The sequence below is a fragment of the Lutjanus erythropterus genome, chromosome 14 (assembly GCF_056507025.1).
Source record: "Lutjanus erythropterus isolate fLutEry1 chromosome 14, fLutEry1.hap2, whole genome shotgun sequence".
Lineage (NCBI taxonomy): Eukaryota > Metazoa > Chordata > Actinopteri > Lutjaniformes > Lutjanidae > Lutjanus > Lutjanus erythropterus.
This window is the reverse complement of record NC_139330.1, coordinates 26,295,045-26,312,748: the sequence shown is the minus strand read 5'-3', so window position 1 is coordinate 26,312,748 and position 17,704 is coordinate 26,295,045. Positions and strand designations below refer to the sequence as shown.

General features: G+C 39.5%; 1 protein-coding gene across 2 annotated transcripts in view; it reads left to right on the top strand.

The window, feature by feature from the left end:
- The window catches only part of kcnq5a (potassium voltage-gated channel, KQT-like subfamily, member 5a), a 130,178-nt gene that overhangs the window by 87,759 nt on the left and 24,715 nt on the right, over positions 1-17,704 (top strand). For both annotated transcript variants that reach the window (XM_084736019.1, XM_084736018.1), the window contains exons 2-7: positions 7,555-7,645; positions 10,416-10,542; positions 11,460-11,635; positions 12,899-13,024; positions 14,903-15,013; positions 15,183-15,278. In XM_084736019.1, the coding sequence (XP_084592145.1) occupies positions 7,555-7,645; positions 10,416-10,542; positions 11,460-11,635; positions 12,899-13,024; positions 14,903-15,013; positions 15,183-15,278 (727 nt within the window). The remainder of the gene's footprint in view (positions 1-7,554; positions 7,646-10,415; positions 10,543-11,459; positions 11,636-12,898; positions 13,025-14,902; positions 15,014-15,182; positions 15,279-17,704) is intronic.

The following is a 17,704-nucleotide window of genomic DNA, read 5'->3' as shown; positions in this document are numbered from 1 at the left end:
CACAATGAAAGGATTATGTGATGGTGAGGGATTGTGAGTGAGTTGACACATTTTTTTTGAATTTGTCACATGAAGAGACGGTGAATACAATAGATGCAACAGTTAAAGCAGGTGGATGAGTTTGGTAAAGGTTCAAGAAGGAACACCCTTTTAAAATTCTGCAAAAAGGGAAATGCTGGAAACTGCTGGTGGTGTCTGTTTGTGTGTATCTCCTCCATCTCGTTTGTATTTGAAGACATTATGCTCGTGTGAAACTGAATTGTGAGCCCAGGCTGCAGATCTCCAGGGACCTGATTACGCACATACAAGCACCCACCTCCTCTCCTTAGGCTGTTCAGTCGTCTTTGTCAGCTCCTAGATGAGGAGTGCAGTCTTTTTGGCTGTATATGGTTTCTTCTGTGGGTCCTCAGGTCATTCATCAGCATGAAGTCAGAGGCAGTTTGTCTCTGCCGTATGCATGCACCAAAGCGGGCACTCTCTTGCACCTGCATCTTGTCCAGGGTCCACTGAGGACGTCAAGCACCAATTTTGCCAGATGTTGGTTTGACATCCTGACGACAGAGCGGGCCAACGCTTAGCTGAGATATTTAATAAAGGGAATTAGCTGACATTTAGAGTGGAGCTCCAGAGCAAATGTTCTCAGTGGAGTCAACTGCCACTGTAGAATAGCATGGCACCTTTTTACAGGCATTAAACATCAGTAAACAGCTGTTATAATATTGTGTGCTATACATCAGGTAGCATGAACACCTTTGTTCTTGATACATTTTACATATTAAACCGCCAAGTCACAAATAAATCAAGTTTCTACTTGCCATTCTCCAAACTTAAAAGTCTTGTATCACTCCGCTAAGCCCCTCCCACCAAAGGATTCACCAAAACGCATGTACATTCTGATGGGCAAAAACATAAAAAACATCCAGGGTGTCAGCCACTTTAAACTAACTAGCAAACTAAAGTTTGTTCTACTTGGCTTAATGTCTGACTTCTAGGTAAGAAACATGGTTTATATTTGGTCACTTTTTGTTTTAACAGAGCCCTTTAATAAAATTATTCTAGTGAAATGCAATGGTCAAAATGAGCTATTTCAACCAAAACATGCCCTTTTACACAGCAGCCATTTTGATAATCTAATACCATTAGATAAACTCATATTTTGGTGATCAAAGGTCAAAGTTCGAGTTCACCTCACGTCCACATTTGTGTGAACATGATATCTCAGGAATGCCTGGATGGAATTTCTTGAACTCAAGGATGAACTGATTGGACTTTGTTGGTCAAAGGTCAAAGTTCAAGGTCCAGACTACTAGACCAGAGGTCAAGGTCACTGTGACCTCACAAAACATGGTTTTAGCCATAATTCAAGAATTCATACGCTAATTATGACAACATTTCTTACAAGACAGCATATTTCTCACTTGAAATTATTGACTTGATTCATACAAGTTAATACAATAATAAAATAAACTTAATACCTTTTAATTAAAGCCCTTCAAAGTCTTCACCTCATATATTATAGAGACACGACAGTAAACTGTCTGGGTGGCGAAGGCATACAACTGTGGAACAATAATTCTACTTTATGAAGCGGCAGCGATCTTGTCAAGGTTTCCTTAACAGCCCAAAGGCAAAATGACAAATTTATTTAATGAGCGACCTAGCCTTCAATCCATGTACAGACCACACACGTCTCACCACATTCATCTTCCTCAAATATGACCACACAGACATCGGTATCAGCAAATCACCTCTGTGAGTGACTGATCAAGTGGCTAATCCACCTGGGGACTGATCAATATGACAGTGTTATTGATCGCATTTGTTGTGCTTCAATAGCAGCTTCTCATTTATTCTGTGTGCGCCCACTGAATAATTTCATCATCTATTGACATACAGGAAGGAAAACACACAGTGTGCCTGAGTGCATAAAACATTATTGATAATATGCTGAATGCTTCTGGGAATGATTTGATGTATAAAGATATGTCAATCTGACATTAAAGAAATGAGTGTGCATGTTGATTTATTTATCTTTGTCACCAGTAGATGATCAAGGACCATCTGGTCTCCTTTGGCAGAAGATCTTTGTACCTCCCTCAAAAGCAAAGATGCTACTATAGTAAATATAATTTTGAATCTGACTGCAGGCTGTTTTTACAACCATCAGGTCAAAAATGTGTGTTTTTAAAGTTATAAATGTTTGAAATGCACAGACACATTTTTTTTTGTACCTGTATCTGTTCAACCAACAAAATGAGCCATTCATGCTGTTCTCGTTTCATACGATGATTTCACCCAAGTCTGTAATTGAGGTCTCTGCTCCCAAGAATAAAGGTCTGTTCTTTTTGTTAACCATATTCAAGCAACAATATCCAGGTCATATTTTTTCACTCTTCGTACTCATTCACTCAAGGCCTTAAATGTCTGCAATGTGAATAGAAAAAAAACACAAAACTTTCTCTAGCACAAACCATTTGCCGAATGTGTTTTACTTCAGAATTGTGCATACACTCACAGTCATAATAGAGTGATTTCATTTGTACACTGACATTGAACTAAGTGTTTTATTTTACTCCACAAGTCTGTTATTTGTGGTGTGAAATGAAATGTCAGGAAAATTCAGTTGAGCCTGCTAAATTACTTTAGAAATCAATTTATATTGCTAATACAGGTTTCACCTGTACTATTTCATCATGCTCTTGCCTAAACTGTCATTACCCGTAAATGTGGCTGTGGAGACAGACAGTTGTGTTTTTTGTTCCATTTCTTGAAATGTTCAAAAGTAAGCTACATTTGTCATTGTCAGTTTTTCTTTTTACCTTGAAATAAGCTCATCAGCACATCTAAGAAACGGTGCTACATGGAACAATTTGGAACCTGTAGTCAATTCATCTATCACTCAGTATAATAATTTGTCTGGAACCAGTTGCAGGACGAGAACTGACTGTGCACAAACAGGCTGACTTTAATCTTGTTTTCCCAAAATGGCACCTATAAAAAGCCTATTTCCAGGTACACTGTAGAGAAGCAATCTAGAAATCCAAAGGGTTCTGATTGGCTGTTATTCACAAGATGCATAAAGTTGGCTTCATTCATGAGGCATCGCAGCCTTTATTTCCACGGCAGGAAGTGGTTCATGTTCTACTTTTTATTGTTACAGCACCAAACCTTGCGGCGCAAACACTGAGCATAACCACATGCAATTGCACACACACTCTGGGGTCCTTCACTCGCAGTTTAATCCAGATCCAAGAGCATTTTTTCAACCAAAGAAAAAAAAAAAAAAGACAATATAGCAAAAAAAAAAAGTAGTCTGGGAGAGGCCATCTATTAGGAATTATGGACAGGGCCACAAAATTCATCCACTCTCATTCCAGCACGAGCAGGGTGCATTATAATAGCTTCACCTTTCCACTTTTTTTACCATAAATTTGGCCGTTGCCTCTCTGCTCTTTTAATGTTCTTGTTCCCTCTGTATATTTGGTGTGGTGTGTGTGTTCTGCACATCTGACTAGCCGACTGTTTCAACCGCACCATTTTCACAGTAACAGTAGGATGTGGGGTAACTCATTGGAGGAGAATAAATTTCTGTATCATGCAAATTCAATTTTATTTGTATAGGCCCTGAGCAACACCGGATTTCTGGTGCTGATACCAACAACGATATTGAAAGTAAAAAAAATTCTGATCTTGATATATTGGCAGTTATCCTTTATACAGAATATCAAATACAGAATATATAATAGCCTACACATATTTTTTGTAATACTCCCTCAAAAGTGGCATGGTGGCACAGTGATTATGAGTGAGTATCGGGTTGTGCTCAAAAAGAAGTAAATTGTATGTTGTGTTGTCCGACCAGATAGGTGCTTACCCTTGATCCAAATGGCCGCACTAAACGTGAGGTGACAATGCCAGCAATTTTTATATTGCTCAAATACGCAGATACAAACACACTTTCAGACCCGAGAGGGGTTTCCAAAGATATACAAGCAGCTCTGATAAAGTATACTGGTGAAACCTTAGACAATGACATGAGAGAGAAAACACTTCACAGATGTATGAGCAGGTTAAAAGAATTAACCCCTAACTTGACGTGGTAATTCATGATGGCTTGTGGCTTTACCTGCCTGTACACTGTGCCACGCAAGCAGAACTTTGCATAGAAAAAACATCCTTTAAATAAAGACGGCCTTAAACACACCACACTGCTTTTGCTAAAGTGGATTCTTTTAACGTTTGCATCAAGAAAACTGCAAAAACACATCAAAAGTTGAGCTTGACAGTTCATCCTTGACTCTGTAAATAACAGTGGATAAAACTCCATCTCAACTCAAGGTCCACTTGCTTGCTTGCTTGCTCTGGAGTGCTCATTGGAAAGTTATTGAAGTGAAGAGGTTAGTTGTTAGAGGGATGAGCGGTTCAGTGCACACAAACCAACAAACAAACTTCACAGCCGGATGGTTTTTATAAATCCACTCTCCGTGTTGTGTGTCTGTCTGTGTGACAGTAAAGAGCTATTAGAGAAGGAGCTGGTATCAGACTCAGATGTGGGCTGGATGTTAGGAATCATCAGTCCTCCTCTGCTGTAACTCAGCCGCAGGTACACACACTATTCATGCACACATGCATATACACCTCCTTTTTCATATTCTTCATGGATCCTGTGGAAATAAATGGTGGCATCAATCATACAGGAGAGAGAAAAGTGATGGTGAATGCGAAAGAGAAATGCAAACTAGAGCAGAGACAGAGGGATGGGAGATGGAGGCCAGGAAGAAAGTGAGGTAGAAGGAGAAACGAGAAGCATAAAATATTGAAGAGAAAGTATAAGACAGAGACAGGTCTGGAGAGAAGACAGGAACAAGGCTGGGACATATTCTGTACACAGAAAACAAACACTCAGAGATCTGTAGAGACGAGAAAACAGTAAATATCACAAAGACAGATGGCATCTTTTTCGAGCTAGAACAGCAGGCCGGGGCTGATAGCCTGTGCATATGTTGCCTGGAAGCTTCCTTATGAATTTTAATTTGTATTTGCTCATTAACCAAGTTACCATATGACTTACAAGGGAGTAAGTGGTTTCCTTGCGGGCAGCAGAGGAGGGGTATTTTGGGTCAGTCAGGCCACGAGGATGGCTCTGATTGGACCTGCCAAAATGAAGACTGATGCAAATGTTTCAGGAGATTTCTTTTCTGAGTGTGTCAGTGTTATCACAGCCCGAAAACCTGCACTTTTATCCTGATCTTCACTATTAGTTGTATCACACCCTACAAATGCAAATTGCTATTATTGACACATTTAGCAGAAGCATAATTCAGGCTGTATGCAGTTAATTGAAACTTTGGTCAAAAAAGACCTAGATGAGGTTTTTTTTTTAATCTAAAAAATTAATTTCATCATTCAGTATTCCAAGTATTCCTAAATTAACTTGTGATTGACCAACACAAATCCTTACTTTAATTTTTACTTTCTTATTTTTTGAATAAATTTGAATAAAAAGTTGTTTGAGTCACTAAACCACTCATGCACAACAGGGTCAAAAATGCACATCAAAGAGTTGAATATTGAAAATATTTTTTTTTACCTCCATTAGTATTAGCAATTGTCATTATAGTTTGACATTCTCTGGTTTTTAAATCTCGACTTTGAGTGACATTTACACCTACGATCAACAAGAGGTTCTGCCCCAGCCACAAACTCCCCAGCCCCTCCAGCCTGGCTGGGGGATTCGGTGAATGCGAGCGCGAGTGGTTGTCTGTGACGAACTGTCAACTCGTCCAGGGTGTACCCCACCTCTCACCTTCCCTTTTTCGTGCTGACATCATGATTACGTCATGGTGTTGGCTGGAGGCAAACAAAGGAAAATCTGGAGACAAACACAAATCACCTCAGAGCACATAACCAAGCAGAAATATCATCTTGCTGTGTTGTTGGGTGCCAGAATTGAGGTATGGCTCAAAAGTAAGTTTTATTGCTTACCATCTGCCTCTGTCAATCAAAAGAAGTGAAGACAACTATGGTGAAATGTCATAGGGAGACGAGTGCAACAAAACAAACAAAATGAGCTCACTAAATGTCAGGAAAGGAAATATTCTCTTCCCTCTTCTACGTCCTATCATCTTCTGAATTCAAGTTTCTGTCTTTTACTCAATAAAAAAAAATTGAAAAGGCACGACTGTGTCATCTAATGGCCACGTCGCAGCAGCCGAAGTGGATTGCTGCAATTCTACACAATGCTTGTGATTCCACCAGCAGTGCCTCAGCATGTCCAGAAGCGGCTCTCTGCTCCACAGTGGTGCAGACATGCCGTGTCTAGTGGAATCAACCAGTAAGACAGCTTTAATTGCCTCATCAACTCTGTAAAACACATTTCATGTAAACCCGAGAGACGGAAACAAAATAAAACTCAACAAAACCATCTTGGTCAGTCTTTCCACTGTTATAATAATCACCAACTCAGGTTTTGTTGCAATAAATCCTTAATTCCCTGTGTTAGATGTGAAAAGAGTCTGGTTCTGCAGGCTGTTTTCCTCTTACTCATCCTCCAGCTCAGTGGTTGTGTATTGTTCCACTGAGTGTGTCATGGAGCAGCACCTGTCACTCGTGCAGACAATGTAAAAAGACAAAAATCGACCCAAAACTTTCTGATAAATTTGTCCAGTTGCCCAAAAATGGCAATTGTTGGAAGCTTGTCCATCCATTGACTAAGTGCGCACAGGTCAGCCAGGCTGCTCCCATTGGTTAGTGTGAACTTTTTTAAGTTACACTCTTGGTCCTGGAGATAGGGTGACCATAATATATTCAGCTGGCATTTTCTTCAGCCAGTGTTAAGAAACAAGCCAACAAAACTTGCTAGCATGTTTAAGGAATTGTTTTTGCCTCTGCCCAAGCTATTTCAGGCAGTTCTAGCTCGCTTGGTATTAGCTGGTCCGTCCTTGAGCGAGACACTGAACCTGAAGTAGGAGAGAAAAATTCAAAGTTGCTTTGAATGAAATCTTTTGCCAAAAGACTGTAATGTGAAGTGGAAAAAAAAAATCGAAGGTGAAGGACGCTACTGTGCAGCATGAAGCTGTCAAAGAACCTTGCAGAGCACCACTTTCATATAATGAATCTCCCCTCTTGAGCATTAAGTGAATAACTGGAGTACAACAGTAGACACACACACACATTCACACTCTTATCACAGCCTGTAGCTCTGTGTCAGCTGCTTGTTCAGCTAGTGTTAATGTGGGGAAAAAATGTTTGCCTTCAGTCCATTCATACAGTATGTGAATCAGCCACACCATCACCACAGTAACAGTGATATAGTAAAGCTTGGTGAAGCTTTAAGCAGTTCTTAGCCTGGTCCTAATAATGCCTGTAAAGGTTTAAACCCTGCTTAATGTAGCCTGGCAGAAGAGAAATAATTACATCAATCTGTAGCTTGCAGGTTCACTTTGAGCAACTCTGCATGTGTGTGTGTAATGATCCACAGCCTGTTATTTAGTGATTACACGTTATTTATTACACATAGCTGATTTGATTGTGTCTCTATATGTGTCTCCACAGGTTCATCCTGGTGTTTGGATGTCTGGTTCTCTCTGTGTTTTCCACCATCCCTGATCACCAGGAATTCTCCTCACACTGTCTGCTCATCCTGGTAGGACACACACACACACACACGCACACACATTCGTGAACACGCACACACTAACACAAGTGCGTTCAATCAGGAGGTGTCTCCCAGGGAGAGCTTATCGAGTTCATATTATTCTACTCGGATGAATTATGAGAGTGTCACATGGTTAAATTGACAGTATTGAACGTGTGTGTGTGTGTGTGTGTGTGTGTGTGTGTGGCTGAGTGATGCTCATGTCTGCATTAGAAACGCTGATTGTGCATCCTCACTCTAATGAACTGTAATGATCACTCCCCTGCTACTCACGATCAGAATCACTGTTAAAATTCAATTTAAGTTAACAGGCTGTGCTTCAGATGTGATTAAGCAGGAAATCATCTGTCAGAGCAGGTTGGTTTGTGTAACACAAATAAACTGGAAGCAGGGTTGAACCAAGTGACATCACATCCTACTCATGTATAATCAATGGGCCTCATGCAAGAACCCGGTTCTGGAACCAGGAACACAGAATGAGCCGTTTTCATAGGGACTATTTCTTTTGGAGTAAGTAGGTTCAGTTGTAACCTAGAAAGGATTCTGGATTATCTCATTTCTCTAACAATGGGCGTTATTTCTCAATCGTGTAATTTGGTTGCACCAAGCCTTTAAAGGAATAGTTCTGGGAAATATATTTATTCAGAATAAGAATGAGAGGAAGGATCCTAAGGCACATCTTCAAAGGGGCTGATTGAAGTGGAATATAAATCGGAGGGTGTGATGATTGATAAATACACTCTCAGCCAGTCACATTTCTGGTCTCATCAATCTGAAACAGCTGAGCCAATCATAGGGATGCACAGCAACAACCCAGGAGATCATATTTTTGTCTGAATGATGCCAGTGGCACAACAAGAACGGACAGTTCCACAAATCTGCAGCAAAAGTCAGATTGTCTTTATCTTAAATAAAGTGTATAAATGTGTCAGAAGTTGCAAAGGAGACAACAGGATTGATGAGCTGCTTTAATTCATCATCTGACACATAAACCACAGAATACTAACCAGTCTGATATGTACACAGGTGTAAGTGGGTATTTTGCAGCAGCCTTGTGTCATTTGTACATGATTTATTCAAAATGAACAGCGTGGATGGCCATACGTAATGGTCCCACACTCTGGTGCTGCACTTCACAGAAGCTGCAGATTTATCAAGATATTTGTCCTGCTGCCTTCAGGTTGCAGACATTTAATGAGCTGAGGGATGAGCTTTTCATATTTACAGTATAAAGCGGCTTTGGACAACAGATAATTACTCATAGCATACCAACAACCCATTTACTCATGAACCTCCAACCTTCCTAGTTGTGCACTGTGCACTCAGCAACTGGCACCAAAACACCACACGGACAGGCAAAGTGAATATCAAGGTCCACAAAATACCAAACGGTTGAAGCGCTGCTTGCTGTGCCAACACGAACATAAAGTCAGAGAAGATCAATACCACTTTCATTTACAGCCAGCAGATCATTAGCTTAGCTTAGCTTAGCATATAGACTGGAAGCAGGGTGCAAAAGCAACCCTGACTCTGTCCAGATGTTAGAAAAAAATCTCTTAAGACCTCAGAAGAATTTACATTTGTTTAAAGCTATATGTAAAAAAAATAAATATTTAACAAAGATCTAGCAATTTTAGACACTATAAAACAATTGTATTGTTGAGTTATGCAGGCAAATGTGACTAAAGTCAATAAAAGCTTAATACATTATCTATTCCATGAACATGACTTCTGTTATCATCATCAGCCATGGTGATTTTTCAATAAATAAGACAACAACTCCTTTGATCCCACACTATGTCACAATGCCACCAAACTAGCTCTTACATTATATTGTTTTAATGTGAGAGAATCTATATATTGAGTGTTTAAATACAAAGCTAGCAGCAGGGGGTTTAGCTTAGCATAGACAGGAACTAGGAGGCAAAAGCTACGCTGACTCTGTTCAGTGCTCCAAAAATATGGAGAAATCAGCCTACCACAACCTCTAAAGACAGCTAAATAACATTCTCTATCTCGTTTGTTTAATCTGTACAAAAATTAAAGTGGAAGAACAACCAGTTGTGGTTTTGTGCCGCACTATTTCTTGGTCAAGAGCGGTGACTTCCCATCTTGTTGTAAACATGTGGTTGCGAGGTTTTTGTAAGAAACAAACAAGTGAGCTTCAGAAGCGCTGGCAGGTAGCATCCAGGCTAGTTAACCGGCTGCTGGCTGTAGCTTCATAATTACTGGAAGGACATGAGTGGTATCGACCTTCTCATGTAACTCTTGGCAAGAAAGTGATTCCCCTAAAATGTCAAACTATTCCATTAAAGGGAAGTTCCATTATTTTACAGCTTATTGTGACTAATATTAGCTGAGGGTGGTCAATTTCTCACAGCAGACATCTTAAACTGTCTAAGCAGGAAAAGCACAGGTGTAACTAATGGCCATGAAGATGGCTCTGTTCCACTTAGTCCAGCTAGTGAGCCAACATGCGTAATAAGAGGGCCCTGGAACTGGCACACCTAAATGGAATACAGCCATTATTCATGTTATTAATCACACCTGGGGTTTTCCCTGCCAGGACAACATGTTAACATTATAACGCTTAACAGTGACTCAAAAAAACATGCACGAATATACAGTAATGATAGTACAAGAGCAAGTGTAGCAACAAACGATGAGCTCCTTGACCCTTTGCTGTGACTGTCTATATTGCCTGTGCCTCTGCATTTAAAGGTTTATGTATGTGGCTTTTTGTGTGTGTGTCCTGCAGGAGTTTGTGATGATTGTAGTGTTTGGTCTGGAGTACATCATCAGGATATGGAGTGCTGGCTGCTGCTGTCGCTACAGAGGCTGGCAGGGACGCCTCCGCTTTGCCAGGAAACCGTTCTGTGTCATAGGTAGGTCTGTGCGAGAGTGTTCTTGCATGTGCGTGTCCCACGTTGTCAGACAAACTTCACGAACCCTGATATCTTAAAATATGATGGGATGTATTTGGATGTCTGGGAAAAAAAACAAAAAATAATTAAATGTCAGAATTAAATTAGTATTAGTATAAATATCCACTAGAAACAACAAGAAAAACAGTTTTCCGGCAGCTGGCCTGCTACTCTCATTATTTCAAATAACTTCAAATGATACATACCATTTACATAGTTTCTCATCACTGTCCCTCAATATTACAGCTGTGATTGGTTGTAGGTCTAGCCAAAATGAACCGAGAGATTGCGGACTAATGCAACTTGTGAATCCTAATTCACATTTGTAAATTAGTATAGTGATGGCAACATAGAAATGTAGAGATTTTTTCCAACAAAATCGACAGAAACATGTATTTCTGGTTAATATTCACAATATCATCCTGTTATTTCCTTGTTCAGTACAGTACTTTACACTACACTGTAAACTGCTATAATACATACATACATAGTAATTTAAAAAATTCTCATGTCATGCTGTTATTTGACAATATGGATTTTTTTTTTTAATTTCCCCTTCAGTGTGCATTCAATTTAACTGGTATCAAAAGAGCATGAAAACACTATTAGAGGACAGTGGTTCTTTCATTCTCCAGGAGATAGGATGTCCATCTGCAGGGAAATAAAAAAAAGTGGGATATATTAGGGTTGTGGACAGATTGACAGAAGAAGACTAATAGAGATAGAAAAGGAAACAAACACCTTATAGTGAATCAATAGTTGTTTTAAAGGTGATGGATGGAACAGTGGATGCATCTGGAAAGCAGGTGAGTTAAGCACAGTTCCTGTTGCTGATATTGTGAAACCTGTGACCTTTAATTTTCACTTTTACTCCCCAGACATCATTGTGCTCATCGCCTCAGTTGCCGTGGTTTCAGCTGGTAGCCAGGGTAACATCTTCGCCACCTCTGCACTGCGTAGCCTTCGTTTCCTTCAGATCCTGCGCATGGTGCGCATGGACCGCAGGGGAGGCACATGGAAGCTGCTGGGATCTGTAGTTTATGCACACAGTAAGGTAGGGCATTATGAACTGTTTGAACCCTCTTCTGAACTTTAATTTATTGTGGTTCAGATTTTTAAAGTAATGATCAGGCAATGCTGCTGTGTTCCTGCACGTAATAGTGAGTTTTTAGTTTAGATTATGTTGGCAGCACTTTTTGTCTGCTAAATCATGTTGCATATCACTACTCATGTTGCTCCACAAGGAGATGTACTGATAATGATAACAACATCAAACTTTATTCATGTACTGCAGCGCTTACAAATAAAAGCTTTTGCCAGGAAACGTAGACTCTGTGTTCAAGAAAACAAATCTCAGAAAGTTGGTGTAAGATTAGTCACAATAACTTGATGTTGAGGGTAAGATACAACATCAGCTTGATTGTCAAAAATGAGCGATTAGCAGCAAACAGGAGAAGGGTTTGGTAAGGGTAAGTCTGTTGTTGATGCAGACAAACATAAATCAACAGTGTTACCACCTGTTTCAAATCAATACTCATAATAACAACAACAAATGTTAAGATGAAGAAAAGTGATTTTATGATCCAGTATGGATATACTTAAATGACTGGAAATATGTGTGATAATGATTGTATGTGCACTAGAAAGTACTAATCTTAGTCGTCACCCATGACCCAGCTGACATGTGTGGCACTGCCTGCATCTCCAGACATCCCTGCTGTCTGCCCACACCTTTGTCATTTTCTCATCTTGTTGTGCTCAGAAAACTTTACAGAGACATATAACAACACCAAACTGACTTCTTTCACTTGACATGTCTATTTGAAATAGTATCTTATGTAATGTAATATTGTTGAATGATTATATGTTGCACATAATATATAATCTGCCACTTGCTCTGAAGTCCCTGTCACAAGAGATCTATCATATGCTCTTATGGCTCTATATAAGATGGGAATATTTGCTCTTTGTGTCTTCTGCATGTGTTACTAGTATATTATATTATGGCTATTTTTGCCTGGATACTGTATTAATATTTTTTTTTTTACTGAACACTCTACTTTAAACTGAAGATCAACTGTGTAAATAAAGTTAGAAAGGAAAGTGCAAAATATTTGAATTAGTATAAAATGTATTATATGACTGAGAGAGTGCATATTTTTCAGTGACTGCTGCATGGCGAAAACAAAAACAACTGCTCCTGTAAATCCAATCTAAATGATCCAATACATGAGATTTATTTTTCAACTGTGTGAAGTACAGTATAAAACTTTGTATTGATAGAATATAGTGATTTTTTTCTGCATTTGTCTTGTAGGAGCTTGTGACAGCCTGGTATATTGGGTTTCTGGTGCTAATATTCTCTTCGTTCTTGGTCTATCTGGCGGAGAAAGAATCCAACTTGGAGTTTGCCACTTATGCCGACGCTTTGTGGTGGGGCACGGTGAGCGCACGCACATTACACGCAGATGCACTTCAGTGTGTGCTGGGGATAACCGCTGTGATGGTGTTTCGAAAGTCAGACTTTTTTTGTGAGGAAAAGTGATGTGTCCCATACTGCAACACAAGTCTGAAATTTTTATGGACTTTCTTTGATTTCCCTTCAATCCAAATCAAAGACAGTAACAAAACCAGAGTTATGCTGTTTTTATCTGTCAGTGGTGATCTATTTCCATATAGAGTTTCTGTTTGACCTTAATGACGCCTGCAGTACAAAAGCCAACAGGAAAGGGCTTTAAGGACACACTTGACTGGCTGTACTGCACTGTTTCCTCCTACATCTAAAACCCATTATACCTTAAGACGTGGAAACAGACAACACACGCACAAGAAATGGCCCAATCAATAAATTCAATTTTCCCCTGCTGCCAGGTGAGACTGGTCTGTTGGCTTGTGGGAATGATGCTCAGACACACTCTGTTACCACGTTCTGTGGAGCATCGTTCTCTCTGGTAGATACTGAAAGCTGTGATATTTGGTAAATGTGAAGTTTAGCCACAACAAACAAACTTTTATGAGAAGAGTAAAAACAAAACCATCACCATTGAGGCGCTGATATTTAAAAATTAGAGTCCAGCTTCTATCTAAATCTGGAATATCCACAATTATCTACATATTGACTATATATTTGTCCTTTGCTTTATGCTTCAATTTTTTACTTAATTTGATAAACAGATGTAAAGCGTCTTTAAACCACCAACACTATTCAACACATTCAGGAGTTTTATTTGTGTATTTAAATTGTGACCACCAAAATTCTCTAAATACTTTTTAAGGCATGGGTTTGAAAGATCATTAAACCTAGCACTGCTGTGATGAAAACAGACTGATTCATAATGGCCATGGCATTCACAAGGTCACCAAGTTATCCAGTTTTTTTGTTTGGGTAGTCTGAACCTGAAAATAATCAAGGTTAACCTTCCTAATGCACTGTGACTAAATGACATCCTTTAATAAATAACAACATTCACTGTGTAATATTAGCTCTCTTTTATTGCATTTTGCTCGGTTTGACCAGAAGTCAAGTAATTTGTTTAACAAAAAATGTAAACTGCTGAATGTAGCATGAGGTCGTGGACTGCTACAAGAGATTCAACCAGGTCAAATACAAGGTCTGTTCATAAAATCTCTAGGAAGGAGAAGACAGTGAAGGAGTGCACATAATTACATCTATTTTATTTGTGTTTTAACCATATAAAGGAGTTGTGCTGCATATAGTCCTGAGCTTATGTCTGCAAATCACTCTGTATTTACTATATAGTACACTGCATTTAGTATTTGTCATTTTATATATTTATTTGATTTATGCATATACATATACATTACATTACAGTAATAACATGTGTATCTGTTCAACCAACAAAATGATCTGTCTCTGTATCTGCATTCAGATAGAAAACCAGATGTAGGAGTGGTTTATACCAGAGGTCACATTAAATTGGACAGATGTTTCATTTTCTAACCTAATATTGGAGCCAAACAAACTGAAAATAATGACAATACTTCCACCTGTGGCTCCCTCCATTTCCTTCATCTTCATCTTTTGTTTAGAGTTTCTTGGATTAGTTGTAGTAATACAATTATTGTTTTGGAAATATAATCCCTTACAGTGCCCATTATTGGACATTACAGTAATATATTATTGAGTAATGTATTACTGTCAATTGTTGGCCATAAGTGGAGACAAGTGTCCAAAATCACAATCTACGACTCACTATACATTATTGAGTCTCTATTATATAGTGGGTAGTGGATGGGTGGGTGAGAGACAGATTTCAGACAAAGCTCTGTTTGCATTGAGTGTTGACCTCTGACTCTTCAGATTACCCTGACAACCATCGGCTATGGCGACAAGACCCCGCTGACGTGGACAGGGCGGTTATTATCGGCCGGTTTTGCTCTGCTGGGGATCTCCTTCTTCGCCCTGCCAGCTGTGAGTCAAACACAATTCAAAAGCACAACTGATATTTTATGTCCTGACAGCACCTTGTAGCTAACATGCTAACAGGAGCAGGGACCAGACTTTGTCTTTTGGGGAAGTTTCTGCAAGTTTGAACTTCAATGTGTGTGTGTGTGCGCGCATGTGTGTTTCTGCTCTGTAGGGCATCCTGGGGTCAGGTTTTGCCCTGAAAGTGCAAGAGCAGCATCGACAGAAGCACTTTGAAAAGAGGAGGAACCCAGCTGCCAGCCTCATCCAGGTACACACACACATCCAGAGAACACACACACACACACACCAACCACACTGTTTCTTTTGGCAGCAGCTGAGGATCAGTGTGAAAACAGAGAACTTTGTTTCCTTTTATGTGCAACTTTTCATCTATGTGTGTGTGCTTGACTTTCACTGTGTGTGTCTATCTGAATGAAAGCACTTGTGTGTGTGTGTGTGTGTCCACTCTCTATACACACAAGTGTGTTGGTAATATGTGGAAGTGTGTGTGTGTATGGGCAGTTTCACCATCTCTCTTCCTATCAGAGTGAAGGTGTTTCATTAAATATTTAATATGTGTGTGTGTGTGTGTGTGTGTGTGTGTGTGTGTGTGTGTGTGTGTGTGTGTGTGTGTGTTTCGCCTGTCTCTGGGCTGTCAGGGTGTGTAGTCGACGATGACTAACGGTGTGTGAGACGCGCTGTCGTCTCTCAGGTCCAACAGCAACACACACTGCTGGGATTTATGAGCCGTTTCCATGGCGATCATTCCCTGGGCAGACGCTCCTCCAAACCGTCACTCATTGTAATAGACAAGGCCAGCTGCATTACTTTCTAATGAACAATAAATATCTGCTGTGGAGTGTGTGACTGTGTGTGTGTCCACCTGTGTGTGATTGTATGTGTGTGTTTTCCTATGTTTACATGTATGTTTGTTGTGTCTGTTTCTCTTTTTCTGTCTGTCTGTGTTCTGTCTACCTTCCTCTACCTTGACCTACTTTTTCTATCAAATGAAGCAGATATGGTATTATTTTTTGTCTTTAGGGAAAATCCAAATTTCTACAATCTGAGCCTCACTGTTTTAGATTTGATCATCATTACTGATATGTTGATAATATTATACAGACTAACTCTACTGTTGAAATATGGGGACATAGTATCTGCTGGATTTCTTGGGACAAACAACAAGAGCAAACAATCAGGATTTAATGTCACAGTTGCTGCAATTCTTAAGTGAAAAAAATCAGGTTCCTCTGGCTCATCCGAATGCTCATAATGGCATTTGTAAGAATCCGCCTTGTCTAAACAAAAGCAACCAATCAGAGCCAGCTTCCAGCCCAAACATCTGTATTTGACGACCAGGGAATGAGACTCAACAATCAGTGCAACCCAAACTGTTGGTATTTGACTAAGTCGTTAAATACCAATGTTTTGTATTGGAAGCTGGCTCTAATTCATTGTTTTTGTTCAGGCACGAAGGTTTCTTGCAAATGCTGATGTGGTTTTTCAGTGGTTCTTTGGAGTGGTTGAGGTGCTATATAGCACATCTGCTGCACAAAGAACCTTCTCAGATCCATATGATTCTTCAGCAGTTCTTTAGTGGTTCTTCAGCTTAGTTTAGTTTAGTTGGGGGAAAATATCTAAATAAATATTCTACAATTAGATGTATACACACACACACACACACACACACACACACACATGTTTTTTTATACTTTATAGTTGAAGAAAGAGTTTACAGTTATCGAAAAAAAAAAGACAGTAACAAAGAAAGAAACAAACAAAGGAAGAGTGAAAAAAATCATGACAGAGGTGGGCATATGTAGCAAATGGCACTATTTTTAATTTGGGCCATAGTGCCTGTATAGAAGACATAAAAATAGCACCAAAAGATGTTCTCCTATGATTACAGCTGAAGAACCACTTTTTCCACTGGATGCAAGAACACTATAAGAGCCAGAGGAACCTGATTTTTTCCACATATCATCCGTCTCATTTACTACTGTCAGGATAAAGTGAATGTTTCAGCACATAAGACAGACACAAAGCTAAGTTACCAACTATAACTGTAAGTCTAAAACTCTGTAATTAACCTGGTTTTTAAAGCTACGCATTTGGAGGTGGAAATAACTCTGCTGTATAATATTACATGTGTGACCTAATGAAGGGGTTTCCAGACTGAATATGTCACAGCAGGCTCACACAGCCTGGCCCTTTTCAAACACAGCTACAAATGTAACCAAGCATTGGCACATTTTCTGTCCTCAGTATCCCGTAATCCATTGTGGCAATTATTTAATGGAGCAATCATGCAATCCTTGTCAACTTGTGAAGCAGAGAACAATCACGCAATGAAAAAGCCACTGATGTAAATAATGGAAGCCATAAACTCCACAGTTGGTCTTAACACCCCGGGTATGCTGTTAATCACAGGGTGTTACAGTGGAAATCATATGGACATATATACAGTTTTACATCATGTGTTTAAGTGAAGCATCACAACTTGTGGTGACATTAAACTCACCACAATTTCTAAGATACTTTTTCATCTGTTTGACGGCAACTCCCTGATGGTAAACTTGGAAATCTTTTACCCACAAAACTTACCGCAGTGATGGACATGTATGCATAATAATACAACAGAGGACAATATGGGTTCACTTCTGTTTCATCTCCAAATAAGTGCTTTAGTTGATT